The 18,238-nt window shown below is 46.7% G+C and overlaps 1 protein-coding gene across 4 annotated transcripts in view; it reads left to right on the plus strand.

Moving 5' to 3' along the window:
* Positions 1-17,851, plus strand: part of SETD2 (SET domain containing 2, histone lysine methyltransferase) — a 67,596-nt gene extending 49,745 nt beyond the window's left edge. For 2 of the 4 annotated variants that reach the window (XM_073002756.2, XM_073002757.2), the window contains 9 exons: positions 4,670-4,718; positions 5,319-5,490; positions 8,679-9,354; positions 10,618-10,752; positions 11,976-12,115; positions 13,328-13,439; positions 15,024-15,104; positions 15,371-15,472; positions 16,942-17,851. In XM_073002756.2, the coding sequence (XP_072858857.2) occupies positions 4,670-4,718; positions 5,319-5,490; positions 8,679-9,354; positions 10,618-10,752; positions 11,976-12,115; positions 13,328-13,439; positions 15,024-15,104; positions 15,371-15,472; positions 16,942-17,103 (1,629 nt within the window). In that variant the 3' untranslated portion in view covers positions 17,104-17,851. Of the gene's footprint in view, positions 1-4,669; positions 4,719-5,318; positions 5,491-8,678; positions 9,355-10,617; positions 10,753-11,975; positions 12,116-13,327; positions 13,440-15,023; positions 15,105-15,370; positions 15,473-16,941 lie in introns of those variants that run through there. The other 2 variants (XR_012088153.2, XR_013537688.1) reach the window with 2 other exon arrangements.
* Positions 17,852-18,238: the final 387 nt, after the last annotated feature.

The raw sequence follows: 18,238 nt of genomic DNA on the forward strand, positions 1-18,238 counted from the left end.
AATGCAAGGATGCAAACATTTGCAAACATTTCCCACAAAGTGCACAAGGTGTGTGTGTGTGTGTGTGTGTGTGTGTGTGCGCGCGCTGCTCCTGATATAAAAAGCCCTAGTATTTTCACACTCGTGTAGGAGCAAAAAATCTCACTGACAATGGGGTGGGTGTTTCTCATTAAGGAGAAGGAAAGTTACAAGCATTCATTGCATCCTTCCTTACTGAATAGATAGATGTTTTAGCAGTAACCCATTAGTATTGAAAATAGGGTGGAAGAAACTATCTGAAACCCAGCAGTTAGTTGAAAATAGAAGAGGCCCGTTGAATCAGTTGGGGATTTAGCGAGTCATCTCCATTGGACGTTCCACTAGTTACGGCTTACTGCTAGATTTCAACTGTTAATGTCACTATATAAGTACTTGCTCATGCGTAAATCATGTGTGAGGCGGGTCATATTCACCTTGTTTAAAAAACAGTATTACAGAGCTAGGAAAAAAGTACATTAAAGAAAATGGTAATTGGCAGAGGGATGCTTTTAAAAAGGGAAAAAAGCTATCTTCGGCCCCAGTTTTGGGTGGAGAAAATAATGATATAAATTTAATAATAGAGATCCAATGCAAAAGTGTGTAATTATGAAAGCTATTTAGAAATTCTTTGCTTGTTTATTTGACCGCACTTTTCTCCTTAAGGCGGCTTGTTTGCATCATTAAAAAAACAATATTTAATGCTAAAAAGAAGTATGCAGATACTTTTTTTTTAAAAAAGGGATCAGTGAATACAATACCAAAAAGCATAAACAACACCAAAATACGATCAATACATTAAGACTCAATAATCCATTTAAAACCTGCCCTTGGGGAAATCCTGCCTGAAGAAGAAAAGTATTTGCCTGCTTGCAGAAAGACAGCGAAGAAGGGGGCCCCAGCCTGGCTTCTAACTTGAATAAAAATGGGTTGGTTGGCAGCCCGGTAAGAACAAACAAAAGCAAACTTCTTTGGTTATATAACACGCAACACATGGCAGTTGTTCAGTGAAGAGCATTAGCCAGTTGGATGACTGTAAAGAGGATGAAAAGGAGATAATGAAGGATGCAATTGACTTTGGTTGCAACAGACTGGAGTTGTCAGATTGGGAGTGGGTGGCCTTGGTGGGCCAGGGATTGTCAAAAAGAATATCCAGAACAAGAAGGCAGGGCGGGAACGTGGGAGAGCCGCCCTTGCTGTAGGAGTCCGTGACCAATTTTGGAAAATTGATATCAACAAAGTCTTGAGCCACAGAGAGGGGGCCTGGAGACTCGATTGGCCCAAATCCTAATGACAGCTAGGCATGGCAGTTGTTCCCGAGCCCCATAACTATCCTTGAGACCCTTGACCGGCCGTATGTGCTATTTATTTTAATTGGACTGCGTTGCATTTCATATGTTATTAAAATATCGAAACAATACATTAAGAAGAAGTCATAAATGTCAAAAGCAGAACCCAATAAAGGTGCAATTATATAAAAACCCTAGAATCCAGGCTGATTGAATATGCCTTTTGCCTATTTACAGACTAAACGTTTGGCCTGTTGGCAAATTAAACCTGCCGGCCAAATCAAAGGGAAGCTTTCTCTGCTTGTTGACAAAACGGCATTAAGAGAGGAATCCTAGGGGTGCAAATTTGAGATGGCGTTTTCTATGATCGCCACCTGTCCAAATGGGGTTGATGGTGAAGATGATCACAAGCCCACACAGCATGCTCTGGTCTATTGGATCTGAAGCCACTCAGGATTAGCTCAGTTTCCCTAGTGTTACTGAAGACTAGATGCCAGTAGAAAAGTTGTTATGCATAGTTATTGGTACTTAGTATGGCAGGTCCAAGCAGAAAGGGAAAAAAAAGGTTTATCTGGAATCAGCAGCGTGTGCTGTACAGGTGCTAATGGGGAAGGCAGTGGTAGCAGTGATTTTTAAAAGAGCATTGCTCAGTGTTGTGTTTATTGTATTCTCAAAGGCTTTCACGGCCAGGATCTGATGGTGGTTGTAGATTTTTTGGGGCTGCTTGGCCGTGTTGTGATGGTTTTTGACAGTCTCTGCAGCCAGCATCTTCAGAGGTTCCGACTCCTGTCCTCCGAAGATGCCAGCCGCAGAGACTGGCGAAACATTGGGAAGAAAACCGTTCAGAACACAGTCAAATTTGCCCGAAAAACCTACAACTACCATTGTATTTATCCTCTTTGCATAGATCCCTGTAGCTGCCGGCCTCTCAGGGCAGAGGAAGAACTTGGTGGACCATTGAATAATGGCTGCTCATTCTGGCCACCTCTCTTATCTGTTGAAGGAGAGAGCATTGTGTGCACCCCGAAGCAACAGCTCCTGCGTTGCTTGGGAAGTAGCTCCGTTCTGCCCAGCTGCACCACTTCTTTGCTCCTAGGCAGGCTTGGAGATGGAAGGAAAATGAAAAAGATCCTCAGAAGTCTCACTTCTTGCAGCCACATTCCCTGTTGAGGTCAAGAGAGATTTGGGAATGATCAGAAGCAAGAAGTGGGGAATACAGTGCCTTCTCTAGTAAGGTGTTCTGTAGGTCCTCAGGGTTGGTATATCTGGCCCCTAAGCAGTAAGGTGGAGAAGGGTCCGGGACACTTCCACCCAGACAGATGAAGTTTCCTGTGGTTCCTGCAGGTCAGAGGTAAGCGACTGACCCTTCAGGTGTTGCTGGACATGAGTTATTACAGTCCCTCACTGTTAGGTGCACTGGCTGGATATGATGGAAGTTGTGTGTCCAGAAATACCTGAAAGGCTATAGTTGCTCACTCTCCTCTAGGAAATGAGAGTTAGGTCTGTACTCGTCTCTTGTTTGTTCCGGTCTCGATCTTCATCCATTGTCTCCTTTTAGTCTTGTCTCTATTTATAAGCAAGGGCTCTCCGTGTAGAGAATCGGGTCCATTCATTGCCACCATTAGAGGCAGGAACTGCTCTGAAGTTAGGTTCCCACCCCCATTTGAAAGGGTAGACCCATTTCATTCTGTGGCCTTACACAGCCCAGAAGATGTCACTGCAGACCAACCCTCTTGGTTCACCAAGAAAAATTTGGACAGAGTGGTAGCCAGCAGTCCAGCAAAAATGCACTGTCTTAAGCACATGGCAACTTAGAGACTCTGAGATTCATCCTTGATATCTTATGTATGATACGAAGTAGGATAGGAGGGGGAAACCTCTGGTCCAGAGAATGAATCTAAGCCTCCCTCTCTTGGTTCACAAAACGTTGACAATTCCTTCCCTGTGAAAATCATTTTTGGATGGTTTATCTAGCATTCTTATATTATTTTCTCTCAAATGTGTAGATGCCTCTTCTGAGGCTTAGTAGTAAGCCAACCAACTCGAATCCAGGTTTCCTTAGTAGCAAAACTGTAAGAATTTTAAGTGGAAATACTCTGGTAGTATTTGTGTTACGCCCTGTCAAGTCGTTTCCAACGTACGACAGCCCTGGCAGTCTCGTAGACTAAAGTCTGTGGCTTCCCTTCTTGAGTCAATCCAGCTCATGTTATATCTTTTTTTTTTCCTACCTTTGTTTTCCAGTGACTCTTGGGTTCTTGAGGGTGATAGCCACAGGGTTAATGTAGTCATGGTGCCTTCTTGAATCGTGTCACTCATATATTGTAAGAAATAGCAGATTTGAGCTCTTATGGTCTTTATGGGTTTTCTTCCAGTACGCAGCTCCGTTTTCACTTGTCTGGATTTTCCCATTGTCAGGGTCAGATAAGTGAAAAGAGAGTTGCATAAATGTCTAAAACAGAGTCAACAAGAAGATCATGTGGGGAAAGAAAATATCGAGAGCCTATAATCTATCTATGAATCCCCTTCTTTCCAACACCGTTTGGCTTTAATTTTCTCCTTTGTATTGTTTCAATTACTGCCTTTGACTTTGGTCCTTTTGAACCCATGTGTTTTATTAAATTTGGTCTTTTTCTCTGAGGCTCAGTGAAGTTAATGGTTTTTGTATTTTGTTTGATTCTTTGTTAAAACCGTCCCATTCCCATATAAAACCTCAAACTAGTCTTAAATTCAAGCTGTATTTTTATGTCTTCTCAGTTCAGTCTTTACAAATCTTGCCAGCTGCTTATGGGGCCCAATTCAAGGTGTTTGTCATAACCTATAAAGCCCTAAACAGCTTGGGGCCAAGCCATCTGAGGGACCACATGTCTTGTTATGAGCCTATCCGGACGCTCAGAAGAGGCCCCTGACCTCTTTTTAGATTGATGTATGATGCCTAACCTGCCCTGATGTGTTGTTTATAGTCTGTATATTTGTTGTTTTCAATGGTTTCTTAATGTACAGTAGGACCCTCATATCCATGGGATCAGTATCCACTGATTCATTTATCCACAATCTGAAAATATTAAAAATATATTTAAATAGAAAAAAACTGTTTTCCATGTATTACCAGAGGCTGCCACTAGAGGCAGCCACAGACTGTGCTATGAATCCTTGGTAGTAAAGAATACATAGCATGGTCTCTGCCCCCCTCTGGTGGCCAGTTCTGGTAATGCATGTGAAAAAAAAAATTTTTTTTTCTTGATTTTGTTTTCCTTTTACTATTTTTCCTTTATGTGCTTGGAACCCAATCCCGAGCAGATATGGGGGTCCCCACTGTCTTGGTTTAATTAAGCTGAATCTGATGGAAGTTCTTACATGTTTTGCAGGAGGTGTATAGGATCCCAAAAAAGAGCCAAGTGGAAAAGGAGAGCAGTGGTATGTACTCAATAATGACTTTTCTTCTTTGTTACAACTTACAAATGAATAAATTTCTGACTGAGACAAAGGAGGTTGAGTATAAAAACCTTGTGCCGGTTAAAAGTACAGTCAGGGTGTCCCATTCAGAGCCATTTGAACACAACTTTCTTAAGACCACTCTTTGATTTGTTAACACTGACAGAACATGTTAAGAGTGTTCCATGGTTTGCCTTGTTTCCCTGCCTCGTGGCTTTGCTCAAACCACATGATCTGGTTTGTCCATGAAGGATTTCTGGAGGACTAAGGAAGATTTTTTTTTTAGAATATGTGAACCTATTAGATCAGGAGAATACAGCAGGCAGGAGATAACTAATATAACACACTTTAATATATCCCTCCCGTGGAGTTTAGTGACAGGTAGGGATGTCTTGAAAGCAGCATAAAGGGGCTTCAGAATTGGTTGAAACTGTGTCCAGTGTTGATCTTTTTTTTAAAACCTGGATTAGGAGTTCTTTGAGACTTGTTTCTTACCCCTATCCACTCTCCAAATTTTGAACAGACGTAAGCGTAGAAATAGAAATACAGCTGCACTAACAAATTCTGTCTTGTTTTCGGCAGCTGACCGTGGGCGAGAGACAGCAAGTCGAGACCCAGCGGCGACGCCGAAAAACCTGAGCAGAGAACGAGAGACGGAGAGGCAAAGTCAGAGCACCAAGGAAAAGAAAAGGCGCAGAGATTCTTTGTCGCCTCCCTCCGCATACGAGCGAGGCACCAAACGGCCTGATGACAGGCAAGCTCAGCTTTTCTTGAACGTTTTTGTCCATGGCTTGGGGTTGTTCTTGAGTGGAAATGACCAAATATCCAAATGAAGAGAAGCTACTAGCTCAGGAAAAACTTCCTGACTGTTAGAGCAGCACAATGATAGAACCATTGTCCTTCCCGGAGGGGGGGGGGAGTTCTCCAACGCTGTAGGTATTCAAGAGGAAATTGGACAATCATCTGTCCGATCTGCTTTGATTTGGATTCCTGCCTTGAGCAGGGGGAGTAACTTATAGGTCCGTTCCAACTCATTTATCCTATGATTCTACTACGGTTGGAAACCCTGTCTTACTTTTACACACACACACACACACACACACACACACACACACACACACACACACACACACACACACACACACACACACACACACACACACACACACACACACACACACACACACACACACACACACACACACACACACACACACACACACACACACACACACACACACACACACACACACAATGGTAGAAGAAGGATGGTAACAGAAGCTTGATGATAGCATAATATGTATCTGGATTGACCCATGTTTGGCCACCGACTAGTAAACCAGCATGAGAAAGCTGTGACTTAGAATGGCATTTCAGCTGTAATTTAGCATAATGTCTGAGTTGACAAACCATGGTTATGACCATCGCTTTACCTCTTAAAGGTGGTTGCCCGACAGAGATAGGTGTGAGTTCATGAACCTTTATAAACAGGGAAGACGCAGTGTGGATACCGTGAAGCAGTGCCTTCTCTCTCTGTCACTAAAATTCAAATACCAGTATCTTTTGGAAATGTTGCAAGAATTGAGTTGGGCTTTGCAACTTGGGCCCCAATTAGGAGAGGGTGAGGAAACGTCAAAGAAGGAGAATTGTCCTTTTTGCTGATGCTCTTGTTTTCAATGGCATTAAAATTGAGCTTTCTCGAAAGTCATGGCCAGGTTCTAGAGGTCTCGGCCATGGGAGTGAAGGTTGCTTCGCCCTTGCCCTCCTTTCATTGGGAACAATTTAAGCAGTAGAGGTTACCTGGCTTTTTAAATCCATTCGCCAACCTGTTCATCAAATGAGAATGTTAATCCATCAGAGGAAAACCCTGGTTGGCAGTATATATAAAAGAGAGTGATCCGTGGGATGCCATTAGGGGTCTTCCGTGTTTTTGTTGAACTACTCAGTAGATGTATTTAGTTGGTTTTTTGAAACATCTGTTTAAGCTTAGACTCTGTGTCTGAAGCTGTGATGGCATTTCTGTTTTTATTTGGTTTTTATAAATATCAAATGCTGGGTTTGGAAGGGCAAAAAGGCAGTATATAAATACATTTATTAGCAATGAGCAGTAGACATAACAACTCATTCCACAAAACTTATGATTCTTTGTATATTTGTGAGGGTCTTTCCAAGTCGTTCGGGACTAGAAAATTACTTTTTAAAAGAACAAGAGAAACGCCTCACTCCATTTTCAAGTACCTGATTCTTCACATGTTTGGAAACTGCCATTATATCTAGCCTTGTGCAAAAGGGATTGTTTTCCCCCTGTGAATGGGCCTTACGCTAACTGTGACCTACTTAGAGTAGGTCCATTTGACTCGATGGAATTGAGGGAGACGTTGGGTCAGCAAGTCCCCTTTGATTCAGTGGGGCCTCCTCTAGTGCAGTTTGTGACCCTAACTAAGCCGCAAGGTTTCAGCCATCCTTGAGCAAGATTGTGTGCGTAGTGCAAGAATAACAGTCCTCACATTTTCCACATCGTTTCGTAGAGCTTGCTTATTTATCCACTGGCATGGTTTGAAAAAGCTATGACAGAGTACTTGGGACATTAAAAAGTTGTGTTAGGAGCATGTGAGGGTGAGGATAAATGAAGGGTAGAAAAAGATGAAGAAACAGTTTTCGATGTATTCTTGAAGGCTTTCACGGCTGGTATCCGATGGTTGTTGTAGGTTTTTTCGGGCTCTTTGGCCGTGTTCCGAAGGTTTTTCTTCCCTAACGTTTCACCCGTCTCTGTGGCCGGCCTCTTCAGAGGACAGGAGTTAGAACTCTGTCTGTGTTTTGGTGCAGTGTGTGGGATAGTTGAGCCACCAACTAGTAAACCAAACTCAGCTATCCCACACACTGCACCAGAGCACAGACAAGGGTTCCGACTCCTGTCCTCTGAAGATGCCCATGGCCACAGAGACTGCTGAAACGTTAGGAAGAACAACCTTCAGAACACGGCCAAAGAGCCTGAAAAACCCACAACAACCAAACAGTTTCCAGCTGGAGTGAAAGGAGAGAAGCAGAAGAAACCAAGGCCCAAGTTAAGCTGCGTCAACAGGATAAAGCACCAAGGATCCCATCCCGTCTGCTTCCCCTTTTCTCTCAAAGCCTCGAGTAAGTGACTCTGTGGCACAGCACCTGCAGAGCCAGGCTGCAGCCCCGGGCATCTCCCCCAATGGCCAGAAAGAAATCCCACCGGGCACTTGGGTGGGCCAGCGTCACTTAGGGTCACCAGTTCTGGACTAGAGGGACCCATATTTTGACTTGGTGTGGGGCAGCCTTTTGCCTTTGAATCCCTCCTGTGTCTCCTTGAGAGGGGCTGGTCGTGAGGGATCCGGAGGGCCCCTTCCAGCTCTGCAATTCAAAGGTGATTCTTGTACACAGAATTCTTGGCCCTTTTGCTTGTGGTCTTGACTGCGCATGAATGTTATTGAAACGGAAGGAGTCAGAAATTAATGCTAAGACAATTGATAGGAACAGCTATAAATATCTGATCGTTGAGTACAATCGGCAGAAGCTGGAAGGGGCCCTGTGGATCATCACATCCCGCCCCTGTTGTGCTTTAGGTACACACATGTTTGAATCATGCTTTACAGCCATCCAGTGGGTTTTAACCCAGCGGACATTTCAAAATGGGTCAAGTCTGTAGCTTCGGCTCAAAGAATCATCTTTCTTTGTTCTTATCAGAAGCACCACCATGCCATGAATGACAGGCAACTTCAGGAGCATTGGCGGGGGGGGGCAGCCGGCATGGAGGGAGGTCTTCCCTAGCCATACGGCTACGGCACCTCTTGCCTCCCTGTCCCAAGAGGAGGATCGTGAAAAGCAGAACAGTTGCCATGTCTGCTGAGGAGGCCTCGGGAGGGTTGCCCTGGAATGGTGTGACTCTGTTTTGCTCTCTCTTCCCCCCCCCCCCAGATATGACACACCAGCCACCACTTCGAAGAAGAAAGTCCGGATCAAGGACCGCAACAAGCTTTCTACGGAGGAGCGCAGGAAGCTCTTTGAGCAGGAGGTGGCTCAGCGCGAGGCCCAGAAGCAGCAGCAGCAGTTGCAGAGCCTGGGGATGGCTTCCCCTCTTCCCTATGACTCTCTGGGCTACAGTGCCTCCCACCACGCGTTTATGGGCTACCCCCCCGGCTACCCCATGCAGTCCTACGTGGATCCCAGCAACCCGAACGCTGGGAAGGTGCTACTCCCCACCCCAAACATGGACTCCATGTGCTCCCCTGTGGCCTACGAGCACCCTCAGACTTTGGTGGGGCACCCCATTGAGCCGACCCTGACCGCTCCTCAGCCGGTCCCCGTAGTTCAGCACGTAGCAACGACCCTGGAGGTGTCGACCCCGCAGTATGTAGCACAGAGCGACCCGTCCGTGGTCCACCAGGAAGCGAGCGTCGCCGTCTTGCCGGTGCCGGCCCCCGTGCAAGGACAGAGTTACGGGGTCTGGGATTCTAGCCAGCAGACGGTCACGGTGCAGCCCTCGTATTCTCCGGCACAGCCCCAGCCCGCCATCTACTATCAAGGACAGGCCTGTCAGACCGTCTATGGCATGACCTCCCCCTATTCTCAGACCACGCCACCCATTGTACAGGTACGTTGGCTCAGAAATTGCAATGAGTTGTCAATGAGTTTGCAATGAATTTCCAAAGTCTGTCGTACTCAGCCTGTAAAATGTAGGCTACTCCCTACCTTTTTGGGGGGAGGGAACCCCTTTCTGGAGGCTCCGTTCTGCCCTCACGGCTCAAGCCTTTCCTTGCAAAGAAGTCTGACTTCAGTGCCGAGAACTCCCTCCCATTGTGGTTCACAACATGAATACTGGGTGTATGTTGTGGACATTAACATGTTTTCAGAAGCAACATGTGCACCCACCAAAAGCAGGAGCGAAGCAAGGATGCAACCCACAAGGGAAAAAATAAACCCGTGAATCTCCAGGGGTGCAATTCGGAGCACCTGTGAAGTACGGGAACTCAAAACTGTCTTAGCCAGGCTTTCTGGGGATGATGTGATTTGTAGTCCGAAGTGTTTGGAGAGGGCCGTTTGAGGAAAGACTGGACTAGCAGTACCGTTATCCATGGCGCCTGGTAGTGCTCAGACAGGCCTCCTTTTTCCCAGGCCTGCTTGCTGGGAGCCATTTGGCTTGAGAAGCAGCCGGCTGAACCTGGGCCTTCCGGTGCCCCTGATCTAAGCCCCTGCTGTGGGAACGGGGGGGGGGGGCTGCTTGTCTCTGAGGTCCTCTGCATCCACCATGTAAAAGGAATGCTGAGTTGTTTTTGTGTCCCACCTTTTATAGGAGTTACGTTGTGGGGGTCTAGCTTATTTATTTATTAGCATATTTATATCCTGCCCTGCGGAAGTGAAAGACCGGAGCGGAGGGCCCGGTGTGCTCTGGTCCATGGGGTCAGGAAGAGTCGGACACGACGGAACCAACTAAGCAACAGTAACAACATCCTGCCTTGTGAAAGTGTGCTGCTTATATGCCGCCCCTTCAAGCATTTTCCGGGCAGTTTATGCAGGCTATCCATTGACCCCATTCCAACTTACCCATTAAGCTGGGTGCTCAGTTTACCAACCTCGAGAGCGTAGAAGGGCGAGTCAACCTCGAGCCAGCTACCTGAGCCTAGGACAGAGGTCAGGTCGTGAGTAGAGTCTGGATTGCGATACTGCAGTTCAATCACTTTTCCAAGAGGCCACTAAAAGACACGATCTCAGATTCAGGAACAAACAAAACAATCTCGAGCAGTGGAAATCCATTGGAAATAGTTTGGTATAGGTTGATTCCATCCTTGTTCTCAGAAAGCCAGAGCCCTTTCCATGAAAACGGATGAATTTCCTCAAACTGTCTCTTGTTCCTTAGAGTTATGCACAGCCAGGCCTTCAGTATATCCAGGGGCAGCCGATTTACACGGCTCATCCTCAGGGTGTCGTAGTACAGCCCACGACAGCAGTGACCACTATTGTAACCACAGGACAGCCCCCACCGATACAGCAGGTAAGAGACGGGGATGGAGGTGGGAGAGCCTCTCGCTCGGTAACCCTGCTTGCTCCTTTGAAGAAGTTGGAGGAGCCCTGGGAAAAAATGTGAATTTTCCCAGTCGTTCCAAAGGAAACTGCTTGCTGACCTCCAGCAGGATATTGCAGTGGGAGCCCGTGCCCGTGCAAGAGGGAAGCCATGTTGCACCGGGGCACCTGCGCTGCTAATTACTGGAGTTTTCCATGTATAAGACGCCCCCATGTATAAGACGCCCCCACTTTTATAATCCAAAATTAAGAAAAATAAGTTGAGCTTAGCAAGTGTAGGGGAAAGGGATCAAAGCGCTGCAGGATCACTTTGATCCCTGCCTCCCCCTCCACTTGTTTTTGTCTCCTCAGTTCCGTGTATAAGATTTAAGATCTAAAGATTTTAGACAAAAGTATAGTCTTATACATGGAAAAATACCAGGTCCGTTTGCCTTAAGAGGGTGCTCTTGTTCTCCCGGTATGAAAAAGTGGCTGGGTAGCTGAGATGCAAAGAACACAACATCTTGCCTACAGCAATGGGCCGAAAGCTTAACTGCCATCTATGGCTCTTTGCTCTATTTCTCTGCAATCTAAGAATAAACGTCACGTGATATATGTCTGTGTTTGAGGAAAGGCAAACCTTAAAAAAGCAAAGTGTGCTGCTTCTCTCGCGCCCCATAGTACTTAAAGCAATTACAAGTTAATTATGCAGGCTACCCATTGCCCTCCTGTGAGCTGGGTACTCAATTTACCAACCTCGGAAGAATGGAAGGCTGAATGAACCTTGAGCCGGCTACCTGGGATTGAACCCGGGATTGTGAGGAGTTTTGGCTGCAGTGTTGCAGTTCAGTCACCGCGCCACAAGGCTGTGTAACATTAGGGTTATTACCAAAAGGAGAGAAAGATAAATCAGGATTGGCCTGTGAGGTTCTGTGAGTGGTTTTGCGCTTTTTCCCAATGAAAATTATTTTTGTGGGCGAAAGAATGTAATGGGCCAAAGTGGCCTCGAGGCTGTTTTGTCATCGGAATCACTGGTTTGCCTCAAAGGGAACCGTTGTCTTTTTCCCTTTGATGGTGGATTTTGCTTTCTAAATCTAACTGGGTCCTTTTCAGGAGAAAGAGGAGATAAAATGATTTTAAATAAACAAATCATAGAATAAATAAATTTATTGCCTGTTTCTTTTCCCCACCCTTCTTCTCCCTGCCACTTTGCAGCCGGAGCTGGTGGTGACCAACAGTCTCTTGGACCTCCCTCCGCCCTCTCCTCCCAAACCTAAAACCATTGTCCTCCCTCCCAATTGGAAAACGGCCCGAGATCCAGAAGGGAAGATCTACTACTATCACGTGGCCACAAGGTAAAACGGCCTCTTCCCTTCCCTCGGCATCCGCCCTGAGCAGCTGAACCATCACCCTCTTCAGAAGGCTTGAAACGCCCATTTTTTTCTATTTTGCACAGAGTTTGATTTTGTAGGGCTGTCGTAGGTCCGCAAAGAGCCAGTTAGTGAGGTCCAGTGGAGAGGATGGCAGAGTGGGATTCCGGTGACCTGAGTTCAAATCTCTGCTTGGCCATGGGAACTCACGGATGGGGGGTGGCCCTGGTGGAACCATCCCCCTGCATAGCTCGTATACTTTTTTTGGGGGGGGACTTTCAATGGTAAGCATCCGTCGATTGCAACATAAAAGTGCATGACAAAGGCAGCAAACGGGGGCACATCTGTTTGGCAGGCATCCCTGTCCACTTGCTTGTGTGACTTTTTTCTCCATCTAGTAGCTGGCAGAGTTTGCAAGGTGACTGCTTTGTTCCAGTTCAGCAGTCAGAGATCAGACAGAGACTCAAAAGCTGCCATGGAGCACTCTTAAAAAGAAAAAACACTTGCCCGCTTCTCTTTGGGCCCTGAGATGTTCAGGCACTGCATTTCTTTCAGCTTGGAGTTTATGTTTGAAACCGAAAGCATTCTTTGGAGAGGCAGCTGGCTTTGAAGTGAATGTTCCATGGAGCGCGCCTTCCCTTAGAATCACTTGTGATCGCAGTGACAAGGAAGCTGCTTTCCACTTCATAAAACTCAGTTTCATAGCTCTCCAGGGCAGGGTAGGGCTGTCGCCTTTTCGAATACGATGGGAAAGTCTACTTTGTGGGAGATTCGCACTTCTGGAATCCTGTAGCTGTCGTGCCTGTTGTCGTTCCGGGGCGGTGGGCGGAGGAGGGGCTTCTTAAAAGCTGTCGGGGATGCTAGGGTGGGAAACAGGGGTTTTTTTACTAACCAACCTTTTTATGTGCTGTTCAGGCCTTTCCCCATCACATCTTGAGACCTAGCGATGGGCAATTCGTACCTGTTCATCTGTGCTGGCCCAACAGGTCTTCCGTGGGTCCAGTGCCACGCCGAGCCCCACCTTCCTCTGGACATGGCCTCTGAGTGAGCAGGGCTCAAGACTACGTCAGAACCGCAGAACGCCTGTTGGGCCGACGGCTGAACCAGCATGAACTGCCCAGCCAGCCTCTTGTGCCCATCTCGGTGGGCCTCCCTCGAATATCCGCTCCCTCCTTAGTTGAGTTTGTTTTTCTGTAGGCAAACCCAGTGGGACCCTCCAAATTGGGACAGCCCTGAGGATGATGCCAGCCTGGAGCACGAAGCTGAAATGGACCTCGGAACACCAACATATGACGAAAACCCGATGAAGGTGAGTGGCCTCGGTGGGCGGGGGGGAATGTTCCACATCACCCCCTGCGTGGGGGTAACTCTTGCTTGCTGCTGGCGGGCTGGAAATGAATCCGGATTCCCAGCTCAGTCCAGACTGTGTTGCAAATGCCTAAATTCACCTTCTGTTCCTGGCATGGGCACAGATGTTGCACCCAGATGTGTGCATGACTCTATTTGTCTGTGTGGTTGTACGTGCCTGTCGCCCACCCATGGTAGTGAAAGCGGTTTCAGTGACTGCTATGAGAATCATCACCATGTTGGAACCTTTTTCACTGCTCTCTCTCTCTCTCTCTCTCTCTCTCTCTCTCTCTCTCTCTCTCTCTCTCTCTCTCTCTCTCTCTCACTCTCTCACTCACTCACTCACTCACTCACTCATACAGATACACACACAGAGTGTATAAATATGCCTCTTGAGGCTACACTCATGCATCTGATCAAGCGGGCTGCAGTCAGTGAAAGATTTTGGCCCAAGACACTTGTGGTTCTTTAAGGTGCTGTAAGCTGCTTAGTTTGTCCTCCAGTACACGCTCCCCCTCAAAATGTGTGTAAGTGGTGTCGGTGAAATACCGTATTTTTCGCTCCATAAGATGCACTCCCCCCCCAAAAAAAAGTGGGGTTAAAAAATGTGTGCATCTTATGGAGCGAATGCACTTCTGCAAGGGTTCCCTCCGATGTCAGGGGAAAGCCCTTGGAGACCTCCTCGGGGTCAGATCGCAGCGGTGGGGTTTTTTAATGGCACAGACTAACAGCTGAGCTACAAAGAGAAAGGAAACAAAATAGCCTGGCGACATAATTTTTGACTTCTGCTGTGATTGATGGACGAAAAGGGAGGGGCTGCTGGAAAGGTGAGTCACCAGCGGCAGCAACAGAAGTCTTTATGCTTCTAGTGAATACATAGCAAGGCAGCAGAAGCTTTAACTGAAAGCTTGCAGGAACTGCACAGAAAGATTCGATAATTAGGTACGTCCTATAGTCAGATGCGTCTTATGGAGCAAAAAAATACAGTATATTAGAAGAATTCTGTTTCACCACTTCCTGTACACAGAAGGGTATGGTGTTACCTGCTTTCTCTTCTTGGATCTTGTAGCTGTTGGAACTGGCGTAGTCTCAGGGCTCTTGCAGTGGAACGGCTGGTGGTCTAGCGTTGGGGTTTCCCGGATCCGAGTCCTAAGGTGTTATTGTTAGGAGCTCAGTCAATCCAGAGGTCCCACACACAATGTGCAGAAACTGTGTTTCTTGGTGTGTCTGAAGAGGTGGATTGTAATCCCCGGCAGCGCTAATAATGATAGTCCTAAATACAGCAGAGAGGATGGCGATCTATTCGTACAGGGATTCGTTTTTGTCAGCTCCTTTTTGCAGAAGCACAGTGATGCTGAAACAAAAATGAAACATTAGACTTGGCTTTTAATTTTGAAGAATTAAAAGCACATTCCTTGTCAAAAGTGCCGTCTGGTGCAGCTTGTACGAGGAAGAGGAAACGGCACAGGCCAACTCCTGTGCTTTCATGAGCTAAATTTTTTTCAGTGTTGTCAATAATAACTTGTACATTTCTGTCTCTTTCCAGTCTTCCAAAAAACCCAAAACAGCAGAAGCCGACACTTCGAGTGAGCTGGCAAAGAAAAGCAAGGAAGTCTTCCGGAAGGAGGTAAAACCATGTCCGGCTTCTTCTCCGTGGCTGCTGCCTGATTTAGATGTTTGAAATCTTCCCCTGTCCTTTTAATTAGCCCAGTGGAATGTTCCACAAAGATCTAGAGAAGGGGAAAACTAACACAGCTGTGGCAACTCCTATTTTGAACAGAGAAACAATCTTGGGAAACTATGATGTTACTGCCTGCCTGCCCATCTGTCTTTCTTAGTGGTTTGGAGAGAAACTAGCAGCGAGTTGACATGACCTCCCTTTTTACCCCGCAGATGTCTCAGTTCATTGTGCAATGCCTGAACCCCTATCGCAAGCCGGATTGCAAAGTGGGACGAATAACCACAACTGAAGACTTCAAGCACCTTGCACGAAAGGTACCCTGTGTGTGTTTTAGCTGGAGGTGGTTTTTTGCAAAGAAAAGTGGGCGTGAAGTTTGCTTAGCTCAGAAATGAGCCCCGGGGGGGGGGGGGGCAGAAGCAGGCACGGTGAGCCCCGCCCCAGAATTTTCTCCAGCTTAAAGGAGAGTTAGCACTGGAGATGCCATTCTAATTTAAATCTCCTTAGAAGATCTCCACCCTGAGGAAAGAGAAGGCCAGCAGGCTGTCAAGATGAATTTCCCAGGCAAAGGATCAAAAAAATATGAAGGGGGTGGGTGGGTGGTTGGTTGATTTTACCCTGCCTTTCTTCTTAAATGCACCCAATTTAGTATCCTTTCCAAAGCAAGGAGCAGAGAATTCACACATCTCCGGTTTGTCAGAAACTGAGGCAGTGGCTTACTAAATGATCTTCCAATGATCTCAGAGATTTATAGTAGAAATGAGGGTTAAGCTGCTGTAAAAGGAGCTTGAGATGGTGATGGGAGGAAGAGAGGGAAGGGTTCTTTCTCCATTTTGCATGACAGCTGGAGAAGAAGGAGAGAAGCCGAGCGCCTCCCTAAACTCCCCCAGGACAACTGTGTGTCTCAGCAGCACCACTGGAGCACACTGTCCTTCCTTGGAAGTTCTTGCCAGCTTCCCTTTTCCTAAGAGGACTGGCCCAAGACGCTCGGTTTCCTCTTTTGGATGCCATTCCTCCAGGGTAGATCTCTTCCCCTAACCTGCCCCAGGGTGGTCTTCATGTTGGGGTGGGGCAAAAGGCTGAACCCTGGAAGCCCTGCCTGCTCCCAGACAAAGCTGCTGGCTTCTAGCAGTTCCGAGTCCCTCTCTGGAAAAGAAACGGGGATGATGGGAAGGAACATCATCGTACCAATTACCGGCACTAGCCAAAGCAAGTTTGGGCCATTTTCTTTCTTCCTCCATATAAATGTCCAGATTTGTTGTTCTTCTCAGTCTTTCTCAGCCTCTGGGTTTTGTTTTCGTGGATGAGACCTATGGATCTTGTTCCCTCCCTCTCTTTTCTCTCCTCTCCCCTTCACACATACACACATCCATAGGGCGTAGGTAAAGGTAAAGGTTCCCCTTGACATTGAGTCCACTCGTGTCCGACTCTCAAGCGCGGCGCTCATCCCCGTCTCCAAGCCGTAGAGCCAGTGTTTGTTTGTAGACTGTTCCCGTGGGCACGTGGCCAGCGCAACTAGACACGGAGTGCCATGACCTTCCCCCCGTGGTGGTGGTACCTATTTATCTGCTCACATTTTTACATGCTTTCAAACTGCTAGGTTGGCAGGAGAAAGAGCTAAACTGCAGAACCATCCTGTGACGTGAAGTGTGCCTTGTTTTTCGTCGCACTCCCTTAGTTGCAACCGGGATCCCTCTTCTGTCTCTGTCTCTCTCTCTCTCCCTCCCCCCTTTTAGGGCCGGTTTTGTTCTCGTCTCTCATTTTCCTTCCTGCTCCTCTTCCACAGCTGACCCACGGAGTGATGAACAAGGAACTGAAATACTGCAAGACTCCGGAAGACTTGGAGTGCAATGAGAACGTGAAACACAAGACGAAAGAATACATTAAGAAATACATGCAGAAATTTGGGGCGCTTTACAAACCCAAAGAGGACACTGATTTGGAGTAGTTCCAGCAGGAAAGGTGTTTTTGCTGCTGCTGCTTTTGAAAAGCCAGCTTTCCAGGAACGCCTCTCTCTCTTCTGGGTAGGATTTCTGGCTTCTGCAGGGTGTCGTCTGCCATCAACAAGCCCTGGCCAGTCTCGTGGCACACATGCCCCTTTTTACGGGGTTGGGTGGGTTTTGGAGACCAGGCAGGAAAAGCAGTGCGGAAAACAAACCCAAACACCCGCCACATGTGTGTGTGTGTGTGATTGTGTGTGTGAGAGAGACAGCGCACCCCCACTCAGCAATCCTTCTCTGCAGGCGAGGTGGAGTTTGCAACCTGGCGGTGCTGTTTTCGTAAAACAACCTGTCTTGTTTCCGCCTTCAGAATCTGTATGATATTTTAACATATATGTGAATATATTGAGGGTTTCTCTCCCCCCCCCCTTTTATTCCCTCCTTCCTTTTAGCCCAACCTGTGTTGATATTGTGGGAACACTTTGTAAGAATAGCTTCGAGGGATTTTCCTTCTCCTGTTTTGTTTTGGGTTTTTTGTTTTGTTTTGTTTTTTGGTTCTCTGCGAGATTTAATCTGTTATCATCATGTAAATATTTGCAAAACAGGCTGCCTCAAAGGTTTCTGGCCGGCCACGTGCTCTGTTGATAAGATTGGTTTTACTGCTTAAATCATTTACTTTATCCAATTTTTACTGAAGTTTTTATGTAAAAGAAAAAAATTAAAAAATGGAATAAAATGGCAGTGAAAGAACAAAAATGAGCTCTTGGACTTTCTGCTGAAATTTGGGCAACACAAAGGGGAAGGATGACAAGGTTTCGGATCCCTTTGATGCACTGAAGGAAACGCAAAGCGAACGGCTTTTTACATACGACCTCATAGCATCTAAAGCACTCTTGACAGTTTGCAATTTAATTATTCAGGCTACACATCCCCTCGACCTCCAGTTACTGACCTCAGAAAAATGGAAGGCTGAGTAAACCTTGAGCTGGCTACCTTAGCGTGTCGGGATTGAATCCAGATTGGGAGCAGAGTTTTGCTTGCAGTACTGCAGTTTAACCACTGTGCCACTAGGCGCTTAAGAGCACTTACAGCCATATAAAGGCTCCGTTACAGCAAGAGTAGCAATATTTGTGTATTTGGAGC

Source organism: Pogona vitticeps, chromosome 6, assembly GCF_051106095.1.
Source record: "Pogona vitticeps strain Pit_001003342236 chromosome 6, PviZW2.1, whole genome shotgun sequence".
NCBI classification, from domain to species: domain Eukaryota; kingdom Metazoa; phylum Chordata; class Lepidosauria; order Squamata; family Agamidae; genus Pogona; species Pogona vitticeps.